The following is a 23295-nucleotide window of genomic DNA, read 5'->3' as shown; positions in this document are numbered from 1 at the left end:
TGTCGAGGCTATGGGGAAGAACTTACCATTTCCCTGCTTACATTATGATAATACACACTGGAGCGGCAGCGGTAGTGTGTATTTCATAGAGTAAGAGATTAATACGTGCGTCGCAGCCCAGCCTCCCTGTCCCTTGGCTGTGTTTTTATAAAGCAACAATATTGCCAGAGAAGCTTTAATGCTGGCCAGTGCCCCGGAGACAATTGTCAATACACAGCGAACCAAAAGGAAAGTAATTTCAAGTATTGCCTGCAACTTACTCCACTGTTAATGTAGCCCCGATAGGAAAAAACGAAACAAAAAAAAGCCAGCGCATAACCCTGCTTCTTGTTGCAGAGCTTGCCTTTGTTGAGATTTGGAGAAAGAGTGCTTATTTTGTGTCACTCACTCTTATTCATTTGCTAAAGTGAGAGCTCCCTGCAACAGTGGTCGCAGAGGCACTTGCTATTGTTGAGCTGTGATTGGCACCTCCAAAAGATCCCTGTCAGAAGGGCGTTTTCCTCCAGATTGATGGTAATTGTCTGCGAGGTACAGTGCTTTTACACAGCTGAAAGACTGAAAGGGTAAACTGTAATCGAGCTGCCTAATAACATCTTACATCCAGGGAGTCATTTGTGTTCTTTTTTTTGGCTACCGAGCATTTTTACCGTGATCAGCCTAAACACTGACTCACTGGCATATTTAAGGCACAACTTATAGTTTTTGTTTTACCTGTTTTCTATTTCTCTATTCCACCAACTGTAATGTAACATCATCCAAAGCATGTTAGATTCAATTGACTGCAATACATCAGATCATACAGCTTCGACTACAGTTTTATGGTACTGAAGTCATTTATTTAGTTCCACTTTTGGACCTCTATGTTTGTTGCCTGCCACATCTTGTCCACATAAACTGTGTTTAGTAGTTGCCACTTCAAGGCAAAATAGTCAAATTAAAGATGCTTTTTGAATATTTTTGGGGTCTGGTTCCCTTTTCGTGACTGTATTACAGATATTCTTATAGTGAATCTACGGACAAGCTTGTGTGAATAAACCTAAAAAATGAATGAAAACTGAATAACTTAGGGCAAAGAAGTCATAATTTGGCCCTTTGGAGCAAAAAAGAAAAACATTTAAAATGCAGAAGAGGTGAAGTGGGTCATCGTGACTCACCGAGTCTACGTTTTACATTGTGGCTGCTCTTAACTGTCTAATATCCAGTTCATGCTTTTCCAGACATGGCTTGATGTATGCCATTTGCAGTTGAATTACTGTCTTCATAAAAGTCAAGTAACTTGCACTGCACTCTATCAGACGCAGGGTAATATCCCACTCACACTGGAAACATTGTTCCCGTTTTACGGCATCGATGGCAAATACACGGGCTCACCTTCAGACGAGGACTGATCATCCGAAATATGCCCCGCGGTCTTTGGTCCTTTAACTTTCATTGTAACCATCACAGCTTTGGTTCCTCTTCACAACATTCGAGTCTCGAAACAAAGTACCGCTTAATGACGGTCGGTGCCAGAGTCTGTGTTTCACCGTGTGGTACACGGCATACAAGGCTTCATTCGCTGCAATTGTGTCAGTTTCAGCAGTAGGTGTTGTGAAGATATTGCTTGCATCTTCAGCCAGCGTGGCCTTCTTGTGCCTTTCTGTGGAAGCATGAGGAGTTCAGTCATTCTCAACCTAATATGCAAATTTAGAATTCCTAACGTCGTTTTTGCTTCCCATTGTTTATAAGAGCTGCTTTTTTCTTTTCTGCATGTTTATCCATATTTACAGGTTATTCCATATTTAGACAAGACAATACCAACCAAACAACACCAGACATTATGGAAGCATTTGTTGAGGGGGGGGGCAGGAATTGGAGCATTTACGCTACACACAACTGATAAGCATAAGAGGGCTTGTGATTGGAGGACGGGTTATCTCACCCATGATGTGATCAGCACATGATCTGCTACTGCTGTTGTATCAGATCTAGGATCTGAGAGTGCCTGTCTGCTGATTAGAAAGGAGTAGCAGTCAATAACTGGGACAAACCATTTCCCGGTTAATACGGGACAGTTGGAGAACATGAATATTTGTGTCAAATTGTATGGAAATTCATCCAACAGCTGGAGAGACATTTTGCTCAAAGCGGTCTACCTCTTGAGGGTAGAACCGCGCCGCGAGTGTAAGAAACGAAAAGGAGAATGACCTCCAGGTCGAGGACGGCCAGAGCCAAGTTGTCATCCGAGCAGCAGAATTACCTTCAGTATAGTTATAGCTTGATATATCTCTTGATTTTTTTTGCAAGGGCTTTGCTTTGCTCTTCTCAGTCTTGGCTTTTCAAATGTAGTTGGGCACAGCTTTACATTTCAAATCACCTCAAAGCTAATCATCCGCTAGATCATAGAGCCATGTGGTAATGCTCTGATCATTCGTTGCGGCTAATGATCCCTGTGACAAGGTGAGAGTCATTGGCACCGGCCTGAGTACAGCAAAAGTCAATATCAATTACACCTATATTGGAGAATTGTCAAAAGTAAATGCCCAGGTGTCCCTGTTCCTCTGGAGTGAGCCAATCGCTTTGTTGACTGAAAGAACACACACACACAAAAAAAACAGTAAGAGCGTACTTGCTTTTTGGTCTCTAATTGACCGTTAACCTTGATGCCGACAGCTTCACAAGAACAGGGAGCGCATATTCGTTTAGTCATGATGCTGCTGCATAAAGCAGATATCTGAGAAGTTTGTGCCGCAGTCGCAATCGCGCTCGGCAGGTTGCGGCGTCCGGGGTCTGCGTCGCACAGCTGGGCTTGATTTATGCAGCCGACAAGGCCGTTTCTCTCCAGCACGGCCCGCTGTTTGGAACCAGAGGAGAGAAGGCCCTTCAATTTATCTCCCACAGCCCCCCCCCCCCGATACACTTCAGGGTTTTTTAAAGCAGTCAAGAGCATAGATCAACACCTGCAGTCGGGTCCCACCCCTTGTCGTGGCTCAAAGGATGCGGCGACCTCGCCTCTTTCCTTCCGCACAGCCCCTCGCCTCCGGGGCTGTTAGCGACGCTGCCGTTTTGATACAATTATGATTAGAAACATCACCCGCAGGTAGGTCGATGGTGGTCAGCGTGGGTCGGGAAATAGCAACACAGACGCACCTCACCTTATCTGCAAGCTTACCGTGGCAGGCAAACACAATATCAAACACAGCTCCCTGCAGTGCTTTTTTCACACTTTACTTTTCTTTTATTTTCTTTCTCCATTTTTACTCCTGGTGTTTGCAATTGGGGCGGCTGCTTTCGGTGGTGAGTTGAGCAGCAAGCTGTGAGCGCACTGAGGCATTAGTCTTTGTGTATAGAGGGCCTTTGCTGAGACTAATTATCCGTTGGAATCACCGTAAGCCGGCGACGATCTCTCTTCCCGCGGTCTCATGGCTGAGTAATCCCACTGATAGAATCTTAACCCTCTATTTTCACAAGCCCGCTTTATTTACCCTGTTAATTAAGTAGAGACGCATACAGGCCTCCACCCTGCAGTCACGCTGCCAATCAGCCACGGCACCACAGAGTCACTAAGTATTCATGAACGGGTGTGTTTGAGAGTCTCAAATCAAAATCAAATCTGTGTACAGGCACATTGTTTGTTTGTTGAATTTTGAAAGTGTGCACTCCAATAATTCTTCGACGGCGTAAGCGAGTAAGTGTGTTTGCTGGATGCAGGAAAGCGAGCTAACGTGATTCCCGTGTTTGAGCACGAGGCGTCAGAAGCTTCTAAATTCCGGGGCCCATGCTCAAGTTCAAAGCCACTGCTCTCAACGCACAATTTCCCCCCCAAAAAGTGTGCGACTCATTATTTGTATTGTGACAGTTACCTCTCACAATGTAGAGTTCATCAAACGGATCAAAGACAAAATATGTCTGAACAAAACTTTTTTTTTTTAAACGAGGCTTTCAAGCGGCATATTGATCGGGAGGACGCTTACAAAAGAAAGTCTGCATGTCTGCTGCTCTTCCTTTGCACACTGTCTCAAAGAGGAACGTAAGGAAATAACAAAAAAAACAAAACATGCTTTTTAGTTTGGACCAGGCTCCTTTTCCTGCCATTTCCACTTCACAGCGCAGTGAGAGCCGCTCGGTGACTGATGTTATTTGTCTCTTTCATCTTGTCACAGAGCGGCGAGGATCAACGCTGCACAGGGCCCCGGTCCTCAGAGGCTTGATCTCACCCCAAAAATACACACACCTGTGTTTTATTTTCCAGATTACACGAGTGCATTTTGGCCATCTCGCCTTGTATCATAAAAAAAAAATTGCCTGCCTTTTAGGAGACTTATTGCTGTGTCCATTAAAACCCCGTGTGAGGCCGGGATGAAAGAAGTGGCACTCGTGTTCACCTCACCTGTAAATTATTGATACCTGCCCCACCGCTGGCTTCTCTTGGGAAGGAGGTGGGAAATGTCTACTCACATAATGGGCGCGACGCTCGGACATGTTGTCAGGGCAGAGACGAGAAAAAATAAAAATAAAAAGCAAAACTGAAAAATGTTAATCATAAGCCTCCATATCTTATTCACAACCGCTGCGCCTCGGTCGACTTCCACCGTGTTTGACCTCATCTGCTCTTCCATTAGCTTCATACTCCGATGACGAACATTTATGCAGACAGCCGGTCTACTGCTCTTCCTTTGCAGTCATTGAAAGGGAAAGGAAAGTGCCTCTCCGATCTTCATATAGCGCTTCAAAAAAAAAAAAAAAGGTAGGCAATGCGGTGAATGGCTAAGAACATGCAGTCTTGGCTCCACAGGGGGGCTGCTGAGGATTTATCTCCCTGTAAGAGCCATTGTGCTCGCATGCGGCACCACTTGTCCGCCTCCTCTTACAAGATGCACGGTTCACAGGTCACATGATTGCTATTTCGTCCCTCAGGACAAAGAGATTGTGGATATTCAGAGCGCAAAGCACAAGTGCAGCTACAGTGGAAACCGTAGTGATCATAGTCTGTCGGGATCAAAACGATCAGCGGATGATTATTATAACGGGTTTGTTTCCTTTTCTTTATTTCTCATGCAGATGTCTAATTGACGTTTGTATTTTTATGTCATGAATATAAAGTAGTGAGACGGATTTTATTGACTGTTTCAAAATACAGTGCAGCTGTTTGAAACGCTTTTCAAAATTACAGTATGAATTAAATTACTGTACTGTGTATGATTCAAATACATGATAATACAGTATGGACCTGTATACAAAATATAGCTTACTTGGGGCCCACTCAAGGGGTATTATGTGACCGGCCATTATCAATGACCTGCAGAGGGCGGCTTCAACAACAGGTGCTTTCCAAACCTTCAGCACGAGCGGAAAGACCGGGCTCTCATGCAAATTTTATATAATAGCAAAGCGATGGAATTGTAGCTTCCGCCTCCGTTACGTTACGCCATTGGGCCAAAAAAAATCCTTTTTCCCATCGACTTGCTTCGGGAAAGAGACGTCTCTAAATCCACGAAGGATTTTTTCATTTTAGGCAAATCCGCATTCCAACGGCTAACACACACAAGGGTCATTCAACACTTGAGTAACCCTTATTTGAATCATTAGCTCCTAAAAGGTTGTAAAATACACAAAAAGCCAAATCCAAAATAGCTTTCCTTCATCCGTTCATGTGAATGAGGCGGAGGCTGAACCGAAGGCTGGGAGGCGGGGTTAAAGGAAACGCTAGTGTGCTTGCTCTATGTGAGGATCTCCAGAAGTTTTATCTGATTTTTATACTTGGTCGTCTAACTTCTTTCACTTCATTCCTTTAATAGGAATGAACGGGTCCCCACCACCAACGCTGTATCCAGTTCTCTTTATACATTTTGTTTTCTGTCTCCATTACTGGCAGCCGTCTGTTTCTCGTCGTTTGAGCGGACCACACAAGGTCGCCTGAGACACACTGAGTTCTGATGCTGCATCTCGCTTTTGGCAGTTTGTCGACATTTTCGATGTTATGTGGAGGTATTGCTGTGTACCTTATGCTGGTTAACTCGGAGCTTGTTGCAGTTGAAAATAATGTGTTTCCCCTTTGTGTTCACTCTCACTGAAAGCAAAAAAAGGCCACTAGTTAATTGATACTATATGCATATGTGGTGAAAGTTCCCTGTTACCTTTAGATATCATGAGCCATCAGACAAACTTCGCTTTATACACAGAGCTCCGGCAATGCAATGTAATTAATGTATAGGAGTTGTATTAATTGTGCTTACTCTGCTCAGGCTAATGGCCAGTTATAGGGCCGAGGTGTCATTTAATGGGCCGTTTTCTTCAAATTGATCAGCCCCCATGGTTGGACGTCATCAACTGCGTGCCATCCCACACGGCAATATGCCTCCCATGTAACTGATGGTCATCGTTGGCTGCTTTGCATTCAGCACTTTTCTCTCAGCCTGATTTAAAAACCCAGAGAAGTCTCCACTCAGCAGCACCATGTGGTTTTAGAAGTAGATTCTCCCACACTAAGTGTCTCTGCATTTTCTTATCACATCCACCACTTGTAAAAAGAAGTGAAGCAGCAGAGGAGGAGGAGGGGGGGGGGGGGGAGGGGGATGTAACACTATGTCACACCGTATCAACCGCATTTCACAAGTACATCCAGTTAAATGCATCACTGGTGCAAACAGGAAAACATCCTGCTCACAGAACAGACAGAGAGCTGATGAACTGTTTTCTGTACGATGTGTCAGACTTCCTCCATGGCTAATAAACTCCTCTCCGTTTCAGCTCAGACTGCACCGGCAATTATCTTTTACTGTCAAATGGTTGTTTTGAACCAATCAAAAGCAGTAGAGGAATGAGTGTCACCTGGCTTTAGGGAGGGACATCATTCTAAAGAGTTGTTGGCTGATACACGGGGTCTGTTACTTTGAATTTACCGATTGTTTTAATTGGTGCTTTACAGTTAAAACTGTGCAGGGTAAAAGGAATAGCCAATTATCTCGTAAGAAGAATGGGTTTAAATGCAAGTTCTAGAAAAGTGACATGAAATTTGACATTAGTTAAAAATAAGAAAGTTTTTTCGAAAGAGTTGAAGCTTTAATCAATGGTTTTACTGCTTGTCGGGAAAAGGAGTAGCTTACAGTGACAGACACTTAGACAGACCCACCTTTCAGCTTGATGTTTTAGTCAAGTTACCGACTAAGTGGGGAACACAGTGGAACGTTCAGGTGGAACATACAGCAGCAAAAGACCCAGATTTAAAATGAGAGGGAACCATTCACCATGTGGCCAGCGACATGGCATGATGTGAAAATAGGAGATTGTTAAGCCATTGGTGATTTACAGTAAGTAAATCCAAGGGGTCAAAGGAATCGCCAAATTACACAAGCAAAACGCCATATTCGAGTTGACAGTGAGAACGTGTTGCCTAAAGGGGTGCAAACCAAACCCCAGAGGAAAAATATCCGTTTTTTTAGCTACTAAATTCTGCACAACATTCACCAAGTAGTCTGACTTTTCCTTTCTGTCTTTGGGTTTACAAAGCTACCTTCTGTAGTTGGAAACAGGATTGTTGTGAGTGAACCGTAACAAAACAGTGAGTTGAAAGATGCTAAAACGCTCTGTAGAGCTGAGGGGAACTGCAGAGTCCTGTGCTAATTAACCTTTTTTTAATTATTTTTAATCTTATTATAATTATGGGTTTGTCATCTTGAGTGACTCCTTTGAAATTACAGATAGTCATTTGACCGATTGTTAGTATAAAAACCGGTGCAGCTTTAATTGTTTACATATGTTCCAGCATATGTGGAAAATAACGCAAACATGCCTGCGTCTGTATCTGAAAATAAGAACCGGCATTAAACTAAATTTCTATTCCTCAGTTTGCTTGATCCTCTAACACCCTCGCTGCCATCTAACTGTGAATATGAATATGTTCGCCGTGACACCTTTGACTTGTAGGTGAACAGAGCAATTTACAGGCCACACTTCACCCCCCCCTAACAATCAGGCTGATGCCGTTTCATATTTACAGATAATTAAAATGCAGCGTGCTTTGATGACTCGGTCCACCCTTGATTTCCCCCAGTACCTTGCTTTCAAGGGCACAATTTCCATATTTGCTTGTTATTTAGAAAATGTCAAGTTTTGTAAGGCCCTTCTTTTGGAGCACATGTGGCCATTGTATAAAGGGCATGAAGCCACTGTTGTCCTAGATATCTCCAAGTCATGTGCGGAATTAATCACTCTTGAAAATGCAATCCTATTACTCATCGCTGTGATCTGCAAAGAAGCAGAACTTAATTAGAGACACTGAGAAATGTTTCCTGCTGTGTTAGTCACTTGTCTCTGCTGTTAAGTCAACCCTACTGTATGCTACGGTTGAAGCAAGGGATCTGTGTGTCCTCTGCATATTTCATGAGCCGTTCATCCGATGTGCTTCACACTTAGGAGGTATATTGCTGGGGACAAAAGGGCGTGCAGTATTGAAGTAGATGCAATTTGGACACAATAAACAAGCAAACAGTGATTTGTGCAGCAGTGGAGTCGGGGCTTCATGGCTCTGCAGACTGAGTCGACAATGACGTCCGCACGGGTCCTTTACAGGCCGCGGCTAATTGATCGCAGTTCACTTTTGCTGCTGCATGCTGGATCTACTAACATTACAACCGCAAAGTCTTCTTCACTTCCCCGGAAGATATAGTTACAAGCAGAACTTCCCGGGGCCAAGCAATTGGCCTGCTCCAAACGGGCACGCCCACCCACAAGACAGCAATACTGGGAGCCAAGCAATAGGTTCTGATCGGGCGGGCATTCAGAACAGCCTCGCCCCCAAACAGGAACAAGCTGATGCTATGGTTGTAATATAAATTGTTTGTTTTTTTAACAACAGGGTCTCCATCTTGGACAACGGTAACCTTCGGGTATGGAATGCAACCAAGTCTGACGCAGGCCTCTACACCTGTGTGGCAAGAAACCAGTTCGGCGTGGCAAGCAGCACAGGAAGCGTCACCGTCAAAGGTATTTCCTTTTCCCTCTTAACATTTCATCACAGTCCCTTCTGCAGTTCAGTCAGCAGGGACCCTGACCAATAAGGTACTGGACACCTTTTTATACTGACAGCACACAGATAGAGTTGCTTGATGTTTTATTCTGCTCCTTGGAAAAACTTGAACTGTTTCAATTTCATAAATAAATCATGAACAACATAGAGAGCAAGGACACAGATGTTATTTTTAAAGCCTCCAACCACTTCGTTCTCTCCGTCATGAGGAGCGGGGCTTTTTCTCTGTGCTGTCATCACTGGAGAGGCAGACACACCTCGGTTGCTATGTCTGTTTGCAGAAGACGTTCTGCTCACTGCCTCTGTGCCTCCAGTCCTGACAGAGGATATGCTGTGTGAAAAAGTCCTGATGGTGTTGTTAGATCATCTGGGCTGGGGGATTGTATTTCTGCTCTGGCGCTGTGACTTATCTTACTTCAAAACCGAGCAAGAGACCTTCTTTTTTTTTTCACCATCACCGAGGGTGTTAATATTACAAATGGTATTGCAACTGACCTTGCTATATCAGATCACTTCTGTGTTTTGTGTGATTTGTCTATTACTTCTAAAGGTCCACACAAGATCGACAGCCGTTGAAAAGCAGTACGTCGGCGAGAACACTAGTGCACTGCGGAGCCTACCTCGGCATGTTCTTCCCTCGCTTTGCCCTCTGTGAATGAGCTTTAACGCACTTTAAATTATAAGATTAAGAATGGCATTGCCATGTCAATGCACCTGTGAGGGTTAAATCACGCTCTGGCAACAAAAGCACCACGGACAAATGCTGAATCAATAGTGCTGAAAAGCCGAGCCGGGCGGAAAAGCCGAGCACAAACGGCGATAAACCAAAACTTCAATTTCACCTTAAACTTAAATTTTGTGAGGAATTTGGGCAAGTGTCCCTTTAGACAACCTCTCATTGCAGCAGAGTCTGACAGTCCGCCCTCCTCGGTCTTGGTTCTGGTTCCTCCGTGCCTCCCTTCCCTCTCGGGGCTCAGCAACAGCAGCGCGGTGTCGGAGTTGGCTCCCAGCAGCGGAGCAGCGAGGCGAAGCTCTGCTTCTGGCACCGAGGAGGAGACGCTGCTGGCGGGCGCAAAGCTCTCCACCTCTCGCCAGAGCTCCGACTGCAGGTCGAAGGCGTATCTGAACGCGGCAGCCGGGTCGCTGCCAGAGGCCCCGCTGGAGTCTGAGCTGAAGGAGTTTCTGATCAACTTTCGTGCCGTATATAGTTCTCAAACCCGATTACATTAAGAACTGTCATATAGCCAATATTCTCACTGATTCTGTCTTGTTTGCTTATATAGAGGCATCAGTATTAAATTCTGACTGTTTCATAAGCAGTAAAACGTTCCTTGTAGTAACTTTAAAGTGAAACTTAAGATTTATAATGTAGAACTTAGACTGACTAAGCAATCCCCCCAACCCCTTAAATTAAAGGTACTAAACCAGCCATTAATACTCCAATGTCATGCAAATCAGTTTCCATCTACAACCACAATGGTGCGATTTTATGTATTGTCTGTAGAACCGCTCAGCCTACTTCAGTTTATTCAGAAAGCAACTGTTAGAGTCCTAACAAAGGCTGAGAGAGCTCAACACCGGTTCTTAGGTCTCCTCCAGCGTGTCAGAGAAGAGTGTTTAAAGTACTGCTGCATGTCTATAAATCTCTCAATGGCTTCGGACCAAAATGCTTCTGACTGTCCTTTACGACATGAACCCTCTCAGCCTTTGGGGGCTGCTGAATGGTCCCAGAGTGCAGATTAAACCCGGGGGAAGCAGCGGTAAGTCACTGTGCGCCACAGAGCTGGAACTGACGTCCAGGGGTGGTTGGACTTGCACCAACTTCGACCACCTTCGTATCCAGGTTAAAAACTTTTCTGCACTACCTTTGACTGAACCTTAAACATTCATCATGAACGATCTCGCCTTCCTATCCCGTATCTATGTTTCTGTTCTCAACAGTTTGATTTCCTTTATAGAGGAGTTTCTATGCTAACAATTTTCATGTTAATGTTTTTATGCAGTATGAAATGATTTGGGTATAAAGTACAGCTCATTGGCTTTATTCTGTGCACACCGCTGTTTTCCTCTGGGAATAGTGTTCTCCCCTCTAGTTCCTGGGGCATTTGCTGACATATTCAGTGAACTACACCCTCACGTCGACCTCCTTTTTCGCGGAGGTTACACAGTTCATTTGTGTTATGATTATTTGTTCTGCCTTGACCTTCCTAGTTGGCTGGGTTGCATAGATTCCTAGAATTATTGATCTCAGTTGTATTGGCCTTAGGGATATAAGTTCACGCCTCATATTTCACAGGGTTTGGTATCGATTCTCATGTGTATTTCAACAGATTATTGGAATATTTGCCTCACATCTTTCAGACAAACCAGACCGCTGCCGCTGTAGTTCCTCGGTTTCACTAGGAGTAGCACATTCTGAGATGTCAAGGCAAACCCTTTGAAAGGATTGTGCTGGGAAAACCTTTATTCACCCATAAAGAATACGGTTCAGTGTAACCACATGTACACAACCAGCAGTGTTGAGGACACCTTTCCCCTGTGAGGCGATGAATTACACACGGAAAAGAAAAATCAAAAACTAATAAAGTGGTGCCAAAATACTTCCAATTCCCCGACCATACAATAAGTATGTTTTCCACCACTCTGCAGTTAAATCATTTCTTCATAAAGACAGAGCTTCTTCTTCTTCTTCTTCTTCTTTTGTTAAGGATTTGTGAACAAAGGTTCAATCCATTTGATTGACTTTCTTCTTCAAGTTAGCAATCTGCAAAATCCTTTGAAATGCCGTGTCGACAGCGCAGAAAGAAAATCAGTCTCTTTTTTTTTTTCATCCAAGTAGTATTGATAGAAATCTAAATTATTGTAGGCCCCACTGCCAAGTGTTAGTCTGAATACTAAAATCAAAGAATGGATTAATGTCGGTGTGAAAAACGGCAAAAGGAATGTCCTGTATCGATACAGGATCTCCTTTTCAACCAGAAGATGCATCGCATCATGAAAATAAATAAATAAATAAAACTAGACCAGCCCTTTCTTCGGTAAATCACTATCAAGGCATGTTTCCCTTTTCTGTTGAATTATAAAAGACAGATTTCATATATTATAAATGCCTGGAAGTCAGCATCAGTCAAGGATGTGGGGAGAGCTTAGAGTGCACCTTGCCGCTGATTTATTCTGATGCCTCGCTCTGCATCCTATTGACGAGTCTTGCCTTTCTACAAATAAATAATAATCAGTAACCTTTGCATAATTGAAGTGAGGAAATTAACGGCAGAAAATGACAGTGTGTTTGTACCTTTTGCACGTGGACGTATTCACACGCTGTGAAAAATGTTTGGAGCGCAGAGCCGGAGTTCAAGGCATAATAAAAAGCACAGCATTGCTACACCCTGCCAGTTACACTCTAACACTCTCCTTTTACCCATTTATCACACACTGCGAAATGAAACCTGTACAGAACCCCCCCCCCCCCCCCCCCAGCCAATCAGTGTGCATGGGTGGGGGTGGTGGGACCCACCGCTCTCTCTGTAGGTTCAGGTTGATGGCCTTTATGTGATTTTCCAATCAAGCTGCAAGGGAACACACAGGCGTATGTCTTCTCAGCATAAAGAGACGGCGCCGTTATCCACTTATTATTTTTTGCGAAAAAGGAATATGAGTTTTATTTGACACCCCTCTCTCACTTCGCTTCCTTTCCATCGTCATGTGTTAAGGCTGTTTTCTGCTGCTGATGTTCGAATGTTCCTGTATGTGATCTCGTGCCTTGCTTGTCACAATCGATATTGTTTGGGGAATGGGACGGGGTAATTTAGATGCATTATTTCATTGAGGATCGGAAACCTGTTTAGCGGGGAGAAATGTGCGTTGCGGAAGCGGCCCTTATGGGAGACGACAGTAGTTTATTCAAATTGACTTTGGTGATGCGAATGCGGAAAAATACCTGTCAAAAGGCGTTCGGCGTCTCCTGCTGTGAGAAAGGCACCTCACAAGCAGCGGTGGAGCAGTCACCACAGATGAGCCCTGTTAATGTCCCCATTATTTCAACACTGGAGGGATATTAGCAGATTAATTGCACTTGATTATGGACGTGCTCCCTGAATTTTGATTACGCTGGAGCTGAGCGGTTGCAATTAGGGTTGCCTCCGATCATTACAGATGGTCAGTGAACTCAAAACTTCTGAGCTCTCACTGCGTTCACTTCTGTCTGCCTCTGTTAACCCAGAAGGCAATTCGTCTTTCCAACACTGTGGCACATCTTCATATCCATTTGCTCTGGAGGTGTTTGGAAAGTAAGTAAGTAGAATATTTTGTGTAAGTGGTTATTGGATCATGTTTCCACTCGTATTCATGGTATTTGACAAGGGACTATTGGATGGATTCCTTTAGAATTTAGTCCACACATATATGTTCTCCTAAGGATGAATTGTAATCGCGTGGTACACCCTTAACTTTTCCTCTAGTGCCATCATGACTTTAAAATTGTAATAATTATAATTCATCCAATACTTCGGTTTATGACCAAATACCATGACTAAAGAACTAACACCATTCCCATCAGCCTCGGCTGTGCTTTGTGTTTAGTGTTAATTGGAAAAACATTAGCATGCTAACACACTAAATTAGCAATTAGCAATGTTTGAAAGAGTTATTTCAGATTCACCGAAGTCTATCAAAAACAACTTAACCGATCAAGGCAGCCGTGGACCAGCAACTCTCATATTCTGTTAGTTAAAATGACTGCGGCTTTGAAGAGAGCACTGATAACGGCTTTAGTTACCCGTCTGATGGCAAGGTTAAGTGGTGAAATGATTCCAAATATAACATACATTTAAACTGATGTTGACTTTCAGTTCAGCATCTATGAATAGATTTGAAAAAAGATGAACACTCCCCTTGAACATTCCCTGTAAAGTTCAAACCCAGCACAAAGTGAGCATGGATCTTGGAATTTTAGTTTTGGAAAAAAGACATACATTGTGGCAGCACAGCCAATTCCAGCGTCACAAATGAGGGAGGAGGTTTCCATAGATGTTTAACCATGTGATACGCACTTCTGATGGAGTATACCGGCCAATTTACTCTTGTTAGATAAAAACAAAATTCTCTGGGATTACATGACATTTGATATCACACAAGAAAGATAGCACTGGTCATGGCTTTTGTAATTTTTTTGGGCTTTTGGCGTGTAAGACAGAAGAGGAATCTTCTGCTCAGCTACTTGATGTAAAAGCATTCCAGTTTTGTATCAAAGTCTGGGAGGCGCTTATCAAAGCAAACCCTTTGGTCCGTGTTGACTGCCAGCAACTATGTGAGACAAATGCGATGTGTGACTCCTGACGGCCATATAGAAAAATAATGAGCAGCCATCTGTCAGTGATCACCAGCAGGTCGCTGCAGATGTGCGGCATGCACAGCCCTACGAATACAGTGTGGAGTGTGCATCTTGTATGCATCTGTTGAGCGATGTACACGGGCTTTTATCGCAATTGAAGTTTTGTCCTTGAAAGACCTTTGATTTGGTGCTTTGGAAAATAAGTGGCATTCAAAGGAGCGCGTAGGAGGAGTCTGTGCTGTGTTGATGAAAGCCCTCTGTGCTTTGTTGATATGAAAAGCAAAGGTAGAAAAACTGATTTCTTTTCATGAAGGTCACCACACTTTAGTCCCAGGGTGACCAGACACACTGGGGATTGAAGGGCTTTTTTTTCAGAATGGGATCCATGTTGCGGTGATTTACCTTCAGATAAATGGCATGAACTTCAGCCCGATGTCGGCCGTTTTAGAAAAGGCCGTTGACCTGCCAATTGAAAAACATTTTCCTCTACAAGTTTGTGCTCGTCTTGAACCTAAATGCCTCCGCGTCATCTGCGTGCATCTCAGTTTGAAGGACTTGCAGGGTTGGGGGTGAATCTCCTCCCTGGTAAATTTGTTTTCAAAAATCCTTGGATCACGGGGCCCGTGGCTCCTTGATGCCGTCCTCTATGCATTATTCAAGCTCACATCACTCGCCGTGTGGAAAACTACAGTGTCTATACATTCAAGGAGAATACGCTCTTACACATTACAGCTTCAGACCATTAAAGCTAGGAGGGGATCTCCACAGGGGGGGGCACAGAGAGGAGTGTGAGCATTATTAATGATGGCTGAAGACTGTCAGAGAGGAGCGCGGAGTCTGTTTGCTCGCTATGTTTTCTGGTCAACTATATGTTCTATTTGAGCTGCTTCTACGAGTGTTCCCACTGTGAGCCAGTGTCGGTAAGTCATCTGTTTGGCCTCCCTCGGTTTCATTGCCTTGTTGTTGTGTAGGGTTAGTAATCCAACTTGATGTTGCTTGAATAATAAGATATTCATCTGTCTCATTCTTTTAAGCATTAAACAATGTTGGGGGTCTTCATCTTAAAACCTCTATCAGACCTCATATAACGCAGCTTTATTTTCTCAAAATGTCTCATTTTGAAGCTGGAGACCATGTCATTCTTTTTTAGGAAGGTTTTATTTTACAATCATTTCCCAATTTCCTGAAAACAAATATAACCAATCGACCCTTTTCTGACGTTCTAATGTTATTAGTAGGGTCTTGCCAAAAACAAAATGATGTGTTTATGTTTATAAATAGTTTTTTTCCACCAAACTTTGTCTTAAAGATAGAAGAAATGTTCAGGTGAACAATAGGATTTTGTTGAAAGAACACAGTGAGGGCTGTCTGTATGAAATGTGATGAAATGCAGCCACTCAAAGTCAAAACTCACATTTTTTAAAACGATCTCCTCAATGGCAAATCATATTGTTTAAAACCTTTTTCTATGGACAGTTATTCTCTTTTTATTCATAAAAGCCAAAGTAAACACAAGTATCAATCACAAATGTTACCACCATGAGCATATTTTTTGGCTTTTTGAATGGAATTTGTTGACTTACTAAACGTTCACCTTGACCACTTGTTTATTCACTTCACATGACACACATTGGTTTCGACAAGTTTAATTCATTCACGGTCGATTATTCATGTTAAACACTGTGACGTGTAACACCAGGTGACTGTGGGGAAGACGTACAAAGTGAAACATGTCGGCGGCGGTTTGACCCGCCTCAGCAGCACTTCCCTCGGTGGCGCCCGGTCTGTCTCAGCACTATCTCGTCTCTAAATTGACCCCATTAAGTGAGTGGGTTACTATCCCCTCGTTTACAGTGGCAGCAGGTAACAAGGCATTATACAAGTCGGAAATCAATCAAATTATACTCAAGAGCCCAGTGTGTGGTTGTGTAACCAACCTTGGTTGTCCATATAATCTGTCACAGATGATGACAGAGGAGGGTAATAAGGGAGCATATTCCCATCGTTGTCACAGTCGATCCCTGGAGGCAGCAAGAGGCCGGGCAGCACACACCGCGTTGAGCCAAGCTCATGTTAGGAAAGTGGCAAATACACCAATCCTGCTGGAGAAATAACACATGTTTACAGTATGTTTCCATGTTGCAGATAGGAGTACATTTTTCTTTTTATTGTGGATCAAAGTATTTCCCGATAAATCCTCCCTGATCCTTTTGTTTCCTCCTATTTCCATCTCCTCACATCATGCAGAGTATCGTTATAAAAACCACTGCAACACAGAGAGGTGTGTTTCTTAGCCTTAGGTTTTCTATTTCCTGCACTTGTTCTACAAGGTGTAGTCGGCCTTTAGACAACAGAGCAGACAGAGTAGAGGCGGCCCCTTGAATACCTCCTGTGTGTTATTACCACGTTTTTACTGCACCGCCATCGCTCGCCATTTAGCCCCAGTAATAGAGGACTGGGTCTCTCAGACACACCTTCATTGTGTATATGACAAAACCTACCAGCTGATAGCATTCTAGGCCTGGTATCAGAAAACGGCTAGATAAATCACATCGGGAGTGCGTGGTGGTGGTGGTGGTGGTGGTGAGTGTGTGTGTGTGCCGTGGAGGGGGCCAATACAATGGAGGTATCGAATTCACTCTGGATGAAGACTGCACTGCCGGCACTTTCTACATGAATCTATGCCTGTCCAGGGATCATTTGCCATGGTTAATTTAGTCTGTGTGCTCAGAGTGGCAATTTCAACCAAGTAATCATAGCACCCCCAAGAGGGAGACAGGTGTTGTGCACTCTGAGAACAAAGCCTCTCCCACTCATCTCGCCTCTCTCATGTCCTTCCACCTTCCTCCTCCGCCGCCTCACACACGAGTGCAGATAAGGGACGCTCGCCTTATTCCCTTGCGGTGCCATTATAATGCACTGCAGGCTTGAAAAGAGAGTGGCGACGATTGAAAGAAGTGCCTTGCTGCTGTTTACTGTTGTCCTAGCGGTGCGTATAGGGAATTTCGGGGGCGATCGAGAGAGAAAGAGAGAGAGGGGGGTGGTTCCAGGCTGAGCTGTCAGTAACACATGGAGGCTTCTCAGGATGCAGGAGAGACACGTCTCTGAGTCCCCACAGAGACGAGCTCAGGCCGACTAATACCAGTTATTGTAGCCGTGCGCCCTAGTTTGCTGTGTGCTGTGTCCCATATATCCTTCTATTAACTGAGTCTGACATATCCATAAGGATGATGGAAGGGCTCGGCTTTTTTGCAAAGCCACTTCCCATACTGAATCGTAACGCCTGTAAAAAAGTAAGGGGCAGAAAAGTGTGTTTTGATCAAACGTACATGGCGTGTGATTTCAGAGCCGACCGCCATCACCACCCTGCCATCCACGCTGGACATCACCGTGGGGGAGAGCGTGGTCCTGCCCTGTCAAGTGAGCCACGACCCAACCCTGGAGCTCAAGTTCACCTGGTTCTTCAACGAGCAGCTCATCCACTTCGGGAGCCACGGTGGATTTTTTGAAAAAGTGGGAGGCGTAAGTCTATAATCTCTAATGTTTTTTTGCCAACCTGCGAGGCTGTAAGGCCTTTTTTTTTTAATGCTGTGTCTCTGTTAGAGCTACAGGCTTCCAATTTACAAACAGTTGAGGATATGAGCGTTGCAGCAAGCTATGTGAAAACAAGTCGCCACAATGTCATGATAGCTAATGCAGGAAATGGACATTTTCTCTCTTTAGTAATGGAGCAATTTCATAAAAAACAACGATAGCATAACAAAATAAAATACATTTGCATATCAAATATAAACATAACATTAGTATAACAAAATAAAAGTAACGTTTGCAGAAAAACATAAAAGTGACAATGACATATTTTAAAAAGTAACATTGGCATAACTACATAAAAGTAGTGTTAGCATATCAAAATAAAGTAATGTTAGCGTAACACCTTAGAAGTAGCTTTACAATGACAAAATCAAAATAGTGTTACCATTACCAAATGAAAGTAACGTTAGCATTACAAGGTAAAAGTAATATTAGCATAACAAAATATAAGTGACTATGCTAGATGTATGCCAGATATGGTACGTAAGTGCTAAACCGCATCAGATATCTGCTAAGTACACAAGCATATAAAACTGTGCCAACACACAATTTAGTCTGTGTATTTAAAATGTCATGACAAGAGACTCTGCACAACTGATTTTTTTCCCCCTGTGAAATATTATAAGCGTAATGATGTGATGCAGATTCCATCTAAAGCCATCAGTCTGCACCTCTATCAGCTGTCATCAAGTCCCACACAGAAACTTTAAATGATCACCTAAATATAGACATTTTGCAAGGTTCATCAATAACAGTGTGAGCTGCCTTACCTTAAAACGGTTATTTCTTCCTCACGTACTTCCTGTTCAAAACTATATCCGCCACCTTATTAAAATCAGGGTCTCTGACCAGCAAACTGCATGCACATTGCTAACAGGTTTACTTCTTTGGATATCGAGCATTTTCCACGCATTACTTTTGCAATATGTGCAAAACCTCAACGATGATGTCGTTCAGATGCCCAGTTTTTTACACCACGTTTCTTCCGATGACCCGGAATACACAATGAATAATTAAGAATCAAACCATATTGTGGTGTGTTGAAGAATGCTCATTTCATTAGTGTGACTGTGCCCTTTCGCTACATAAAAGACATTGATTTATTTCCCAGCCCCTTCAGAGATTCCATTGAATAAAGGTCAAGAGGTGACTGTGAAGATTCATTGGTACATCAATATTGTACCTTTTCTCTATTTTACCAGGGTCATAATAAATTCAGCCGCAGTGCAGAGGGAATGTTTGTATCAAGTGTATTATTTATGGGCAGGAAAATTGCTGCCTGTGGTTTATTTTTAAAATTAAATTTACATACACACCCTGCAACCAGTCTCAGTCAGCCGCTGTACACTTTCAGAGGTTCACAGCTTACATCTCAGCATGTGTTACGCAGGCTTATTTTTTCCTTAAAAAAAAAAAAGATTCAAGGCTCCTTCAGAAACTGCAGGCATAGAGAAAAAAAAAGCCAGCACTGAGTTGTCTTTCCTGTTTCTTCTATGATTCAGTTGCTTCTTACACCATAATTTACAGCCTCACTAATGCATTGCTTCACATCTGCACTTACTTTGATTAAGCTACCAGACACACTCCAAAGTGTTCTTACTGCCATTGTGCCACAGCCTTCTGCGTGTCCAATTTATTACCCAACCTGCTTTGCTCAGATGAAATGATAATGAAGGAGTGTGGGATTGCAATTAGAGGTGGAATAAAAGGGTCCCTTAAAGAACTAACTGTCAGAGCAGCCATTAGGCTGCTCCTTAACTGAAACTGCTGCAGCAAAATCAAGCTATTTGAGCAAGTACATTTCTGTAATTAAGAGAAAGGCATGGAGTGTGCTCAATATAGAGAGGTATTTCTGTGGCCTTTTTAAGGATATGGAAGGGAAGGCTGCATGGGGAATTATGGATTTATTTTTCAAGATACACATACATGAGAATAAGCTTTCCGTTCAGCTGGTTTTGTTCCCATGTGGCCGGGAAAGTCGGTATTGTTCTTGAATTACAATAGCTGGAGGCTTACCGTGTTGTGTGTGTGTGTGTGTGTGTGTGTGTGTGTGTGGGTGTGATTGTGCATGTGTTGAATGACAGCAGCATTCGGCAGGAGACATTATGATTCGAAACATCCAGCTGAGGCATGCAGGGAAGTACACGTGCGCCGTGCAAACGAAGGTGGACAGCATCTCCATCGCCGCCGACTTGGTTGTCAGAGGTGAGCCACGACGTCCCTTTAACCACCTTTCGCTTTCACTGAGAAGGAACATGCTTCAATTTGGAAATGTCCACTGACCAGATTACCAGTGTTTCAAAACAGTTAAATAATTTATCATTCACCTACTGCTGAAGAAAGGAAGGGAGCTTGTTAGTGATCAGTGTTTATTTATTGTGACTAGTTGTGCCTCGCCGACGCAGAAATAAAAGGATAGAATGAAAAGGGAGGCACACCGAAATTTCTCTCTCCGAGGCTTAAAATAAATTTACTGTCTAATTATACCAAATAGCTCCCAAAGGTTTCACTGACTTCGCTGCAGTAGCTGCAGGTGCTAAAACCACTGCCACTCTCTCCACCATCTTCCCATCTCCTCCTGATTTACATTCCCCCCCCCTCCTTCTCTTCCTCCTTCCTCCGTCTGTCTCTCTTATCTTCCTCCCCTCTTTGCTGCCTGGCTATGTCATCTATCAGGTCCCCCGGGGCCCCCCACCAGCATCCATGTAGAAGAAATCACTGATACCACAGCCTCTCCGTCCTGGAGGCCTGGTCCCGATAATCACAGTCCAATTACGGCATACACCATCCAGGCCAGGACACCATTTTCCCTCGGGTGGCAGGCTGTCACCACAGGTAAGCTCTCTCCAACCAGCCGTGGCCTCCTCCAATCACATGGAGGGGGTCCGCTCTTCATTCTGCCTCGCCTGTGAGGATATTGGAGATGTAATTTTTACCCCGGCCCCAAATTGTACGCTATTGTAGCATGACCATTGACCGCCATTTTATTGGACACCTGGGAATCCTGAAACGTGGATCTCATCCCGATGATGGAGCTTGTTGCCGTGACTGCAATTTGATAGTGTGGTTAAGTGATAGCGCCGGCGTAATTTTCCCCCGACATCCTCTTAAATGGAGCTCAGCATTCACGCATGATTGGTATAATGTGCATTTATCACGTACTGTATACCTTGTGTTATTGATATTTTTGGAAAATTAAGGGCACTTTCTCATTGATTTACCACATCAGGATCATATGTTTGAAACATAACTACATTAAGACCTTGCAGGTAGACGGAGCTCCTCTGTCAACAGAAGAAAATGACTTTTTGTCACTTCCAGTGCAACACGAGAACACACACACACAGTGCCATGTTACACGTCTTACTGGAGAATACCCCCTGATTAGAAAGTTAATAGTCAGTGTATTTCCTCATATGAGGTATTTTTGTGTTGTTGTTGTCATGTTTGTTGGAGTTAGTGTGTGCACTATGTGTCCTTGTGAGGGATTACGACTGTCCTATGTACCTGTGGTGGACTCCTACCAGGTCATTCTGCTGCTGATGCTAAACTGACACACACAAACAGTGAAAACACACACACACACACACACACACACACACACACACACAAAGTTGTTTGAGACTGAAGGGGGCTCTGTGTGTTTTGTACCAGTTCCCGAGGTGGTGGGGGGCCACCGGCTGACGGCTACAGTAATAGACCTGAGCCCTTGGGTGGAGTATGAGTTTCGAGTCCTGGCAAGCAACACCATCGGGACCGGCGAGCCCAGCAAGCCCTCCAAACAAGCAAGGACAAAGGGGACCTGTATGTACCACATGATCACAAAGAACACTTCCCGTATTACTGTTTGTTCCTCCCTTCCAAAGCAAAGTCCATCTATACCTTTACTTTCTTAAAGGAATAGTTCAACAATTTCTTGCTCAGAGTCAGATGATAAGATCAATACTACCCTCATGTGTGTCTAATAATGAAGATACAGCTCAGGTGCTTAGCTTAGCATAAAGACTGGAAAAAGCTAGCCTGACTAACCCAATCAACAGAACCTATAATAAACTCATAAGCTACATTTGTGTATTTTTTGCCCCTTTTGGTATAAAAAAAAAACATCACATCACAGGCTGCAAACGCGAGTCAGCTGTGAGAATCCTGCTGCTATCTCACTGGATTTGTAGACGTTGAAGTTCCACCGTGGCAAAAAAAGTTACCTCTCTCTTCCGTTTGGGAGCAGCGACATGGAAAATGATTACATGTGCCTTCTCAGCGTCGTGTGAAGTCAACAGGGCTAAGCTGATCTGTCTTCTTCCTCTCCAGCTCCGAAGGTCACACCAGCTAATGTGAGCGGAGGCGGTGGCAGTCGCTCCGAATTAGTCATCACATGGGAGGTAAGCGAGCCTGCTCTGGACCCCCTCACCCATGGAGGAGGGAGCCAGACGTCATTATTCTCTGTGGATCCGGGCCTGTGTTTCATTAATAACAGCTGAACGGCTTAATGTATGGCATTTCATTTTTAAGAACAGAGAGGCAATAACTGCTGCTGTCACCCTCGGGGAGAGACAAATGCTTTTGAGGTTTCAATAAGATAATTAAACTCAATGGTTCCTTCCAAGTCCCAACTTTTTTTCAAATTGTTTTTTTTCCTTTCTGTCTTTCTTTCTCTTTCCTTCTTGCAAAGCCCGTGCATATCAGTCCAGCTCCAAAAGCTTATATTCATTTCGGCTGCTCAAAATCATCAGCCCCCGCTGAGAAACGTTTTACAGAATCAGTGTTGATGTTTCAATATGCGAGAGTCCAATTGAAGTCTAACTTCTGCTTAACAAAGCCGCAATTCTGCCTCGGCTCTGAAATTTCCTGAGGCATTTTCCTTTGGAAATAAAAAGCAGGGGTGCAGTGTTGCATTTTTAATTTTTGACTAGTTCTTACAAGTTTAATGCAGTACCTGTAGTGAGGCTGAACATTTCACTTTTATCCCGAGGATGGCAAAAGCGTAAAGAGCCCTCGTGTCATTTGTGTCAAATGGGTCTAAACCCACCGCAATCTGCACATTAGATAAAGAGAACTCTTCTGTGCAGTGTTCAGATCTTGTGTCGGTGGCACTAAAGGGAAAGTATAGTTAGTTGCACATGAACACAAGAAACACAAGAAACTCATAGATTTGCCAACAGTAAACACAAAATACTTCCATGTCAATTATTAGGAGACAAAGAGCCACAATATACAAATGTGGATTAGTGGATTTTGTTACATGTATTGAAACACATCTCTTGATAAGGTCGGTGGAATAAGTTGCAGCCCAGACAATATACCGATATGTGAGGTATTCAATTCAATTCAATTCAATTTATTTTTGTATAGCCCAAAATCACAA

At 43.6% G+C, this 23295-nt stretch overlaps 1 protein-coding gene across 1 annotated transcript in view; it reads left to right on the top strand.

Annotated features, from left to right (window-relative positions):
* Positions 1 to 23295, top strand: part of cntn4 (contactin 4) — an 85767-nt gene that overhangs the window by 59136 nt on the left and 3336 nt on the right. Inside the window, exons 10-16 of the mRNA XM_076096384.1 lie at positions 8837 to 8964; positions 9912 to 10202; positions 17686 to 17861; positions 20015 to 20135; positions 20607 to 20765; positions 21585 to 21734; positions 22242 to 22312. Of these exons, the coding sequence (XP_075952499.1) occupies positions 8837 to 8964; positions 9912 to 10202; positions 17686 to 17861; positions 20015 to 20135; positions 20607 to 20765; positions 21585 to 21734; positions 22242 to 22312 (1096 nt within the window). The remainder of the gene's footprint in view (positions 1 to 8836; positions 8965 to 9911; positions 10203 to 17685; positions 17862 to 20014; positions 20136 to 20606; positions 20766 to 21584; positions 21735 to 22241; positions 22313 to 23295) is intronic.

Source organism: Anarhichas minor, unplaced genomic scaffold (assembly GCF_050575085.1).
Source record: "Anarhichas minor isolate MPS153535 unplaced genomic scaffold, ASM5057508v1 ptg000021l, whole genome shotgun sequence".
In the NCBI taxonomy this organism is placed as follows: domain Eukaryota; kingdom Metazoa; phylum Chordata; class Actinopteri; order Perciformes; family Anarhichadidae; genus Anarhichas; species Anarhichas minor.
Note: the sequence above shows the minus strand (reverse complement) of the source record. Positions and strands in the feature narration are given on the sequence as shown.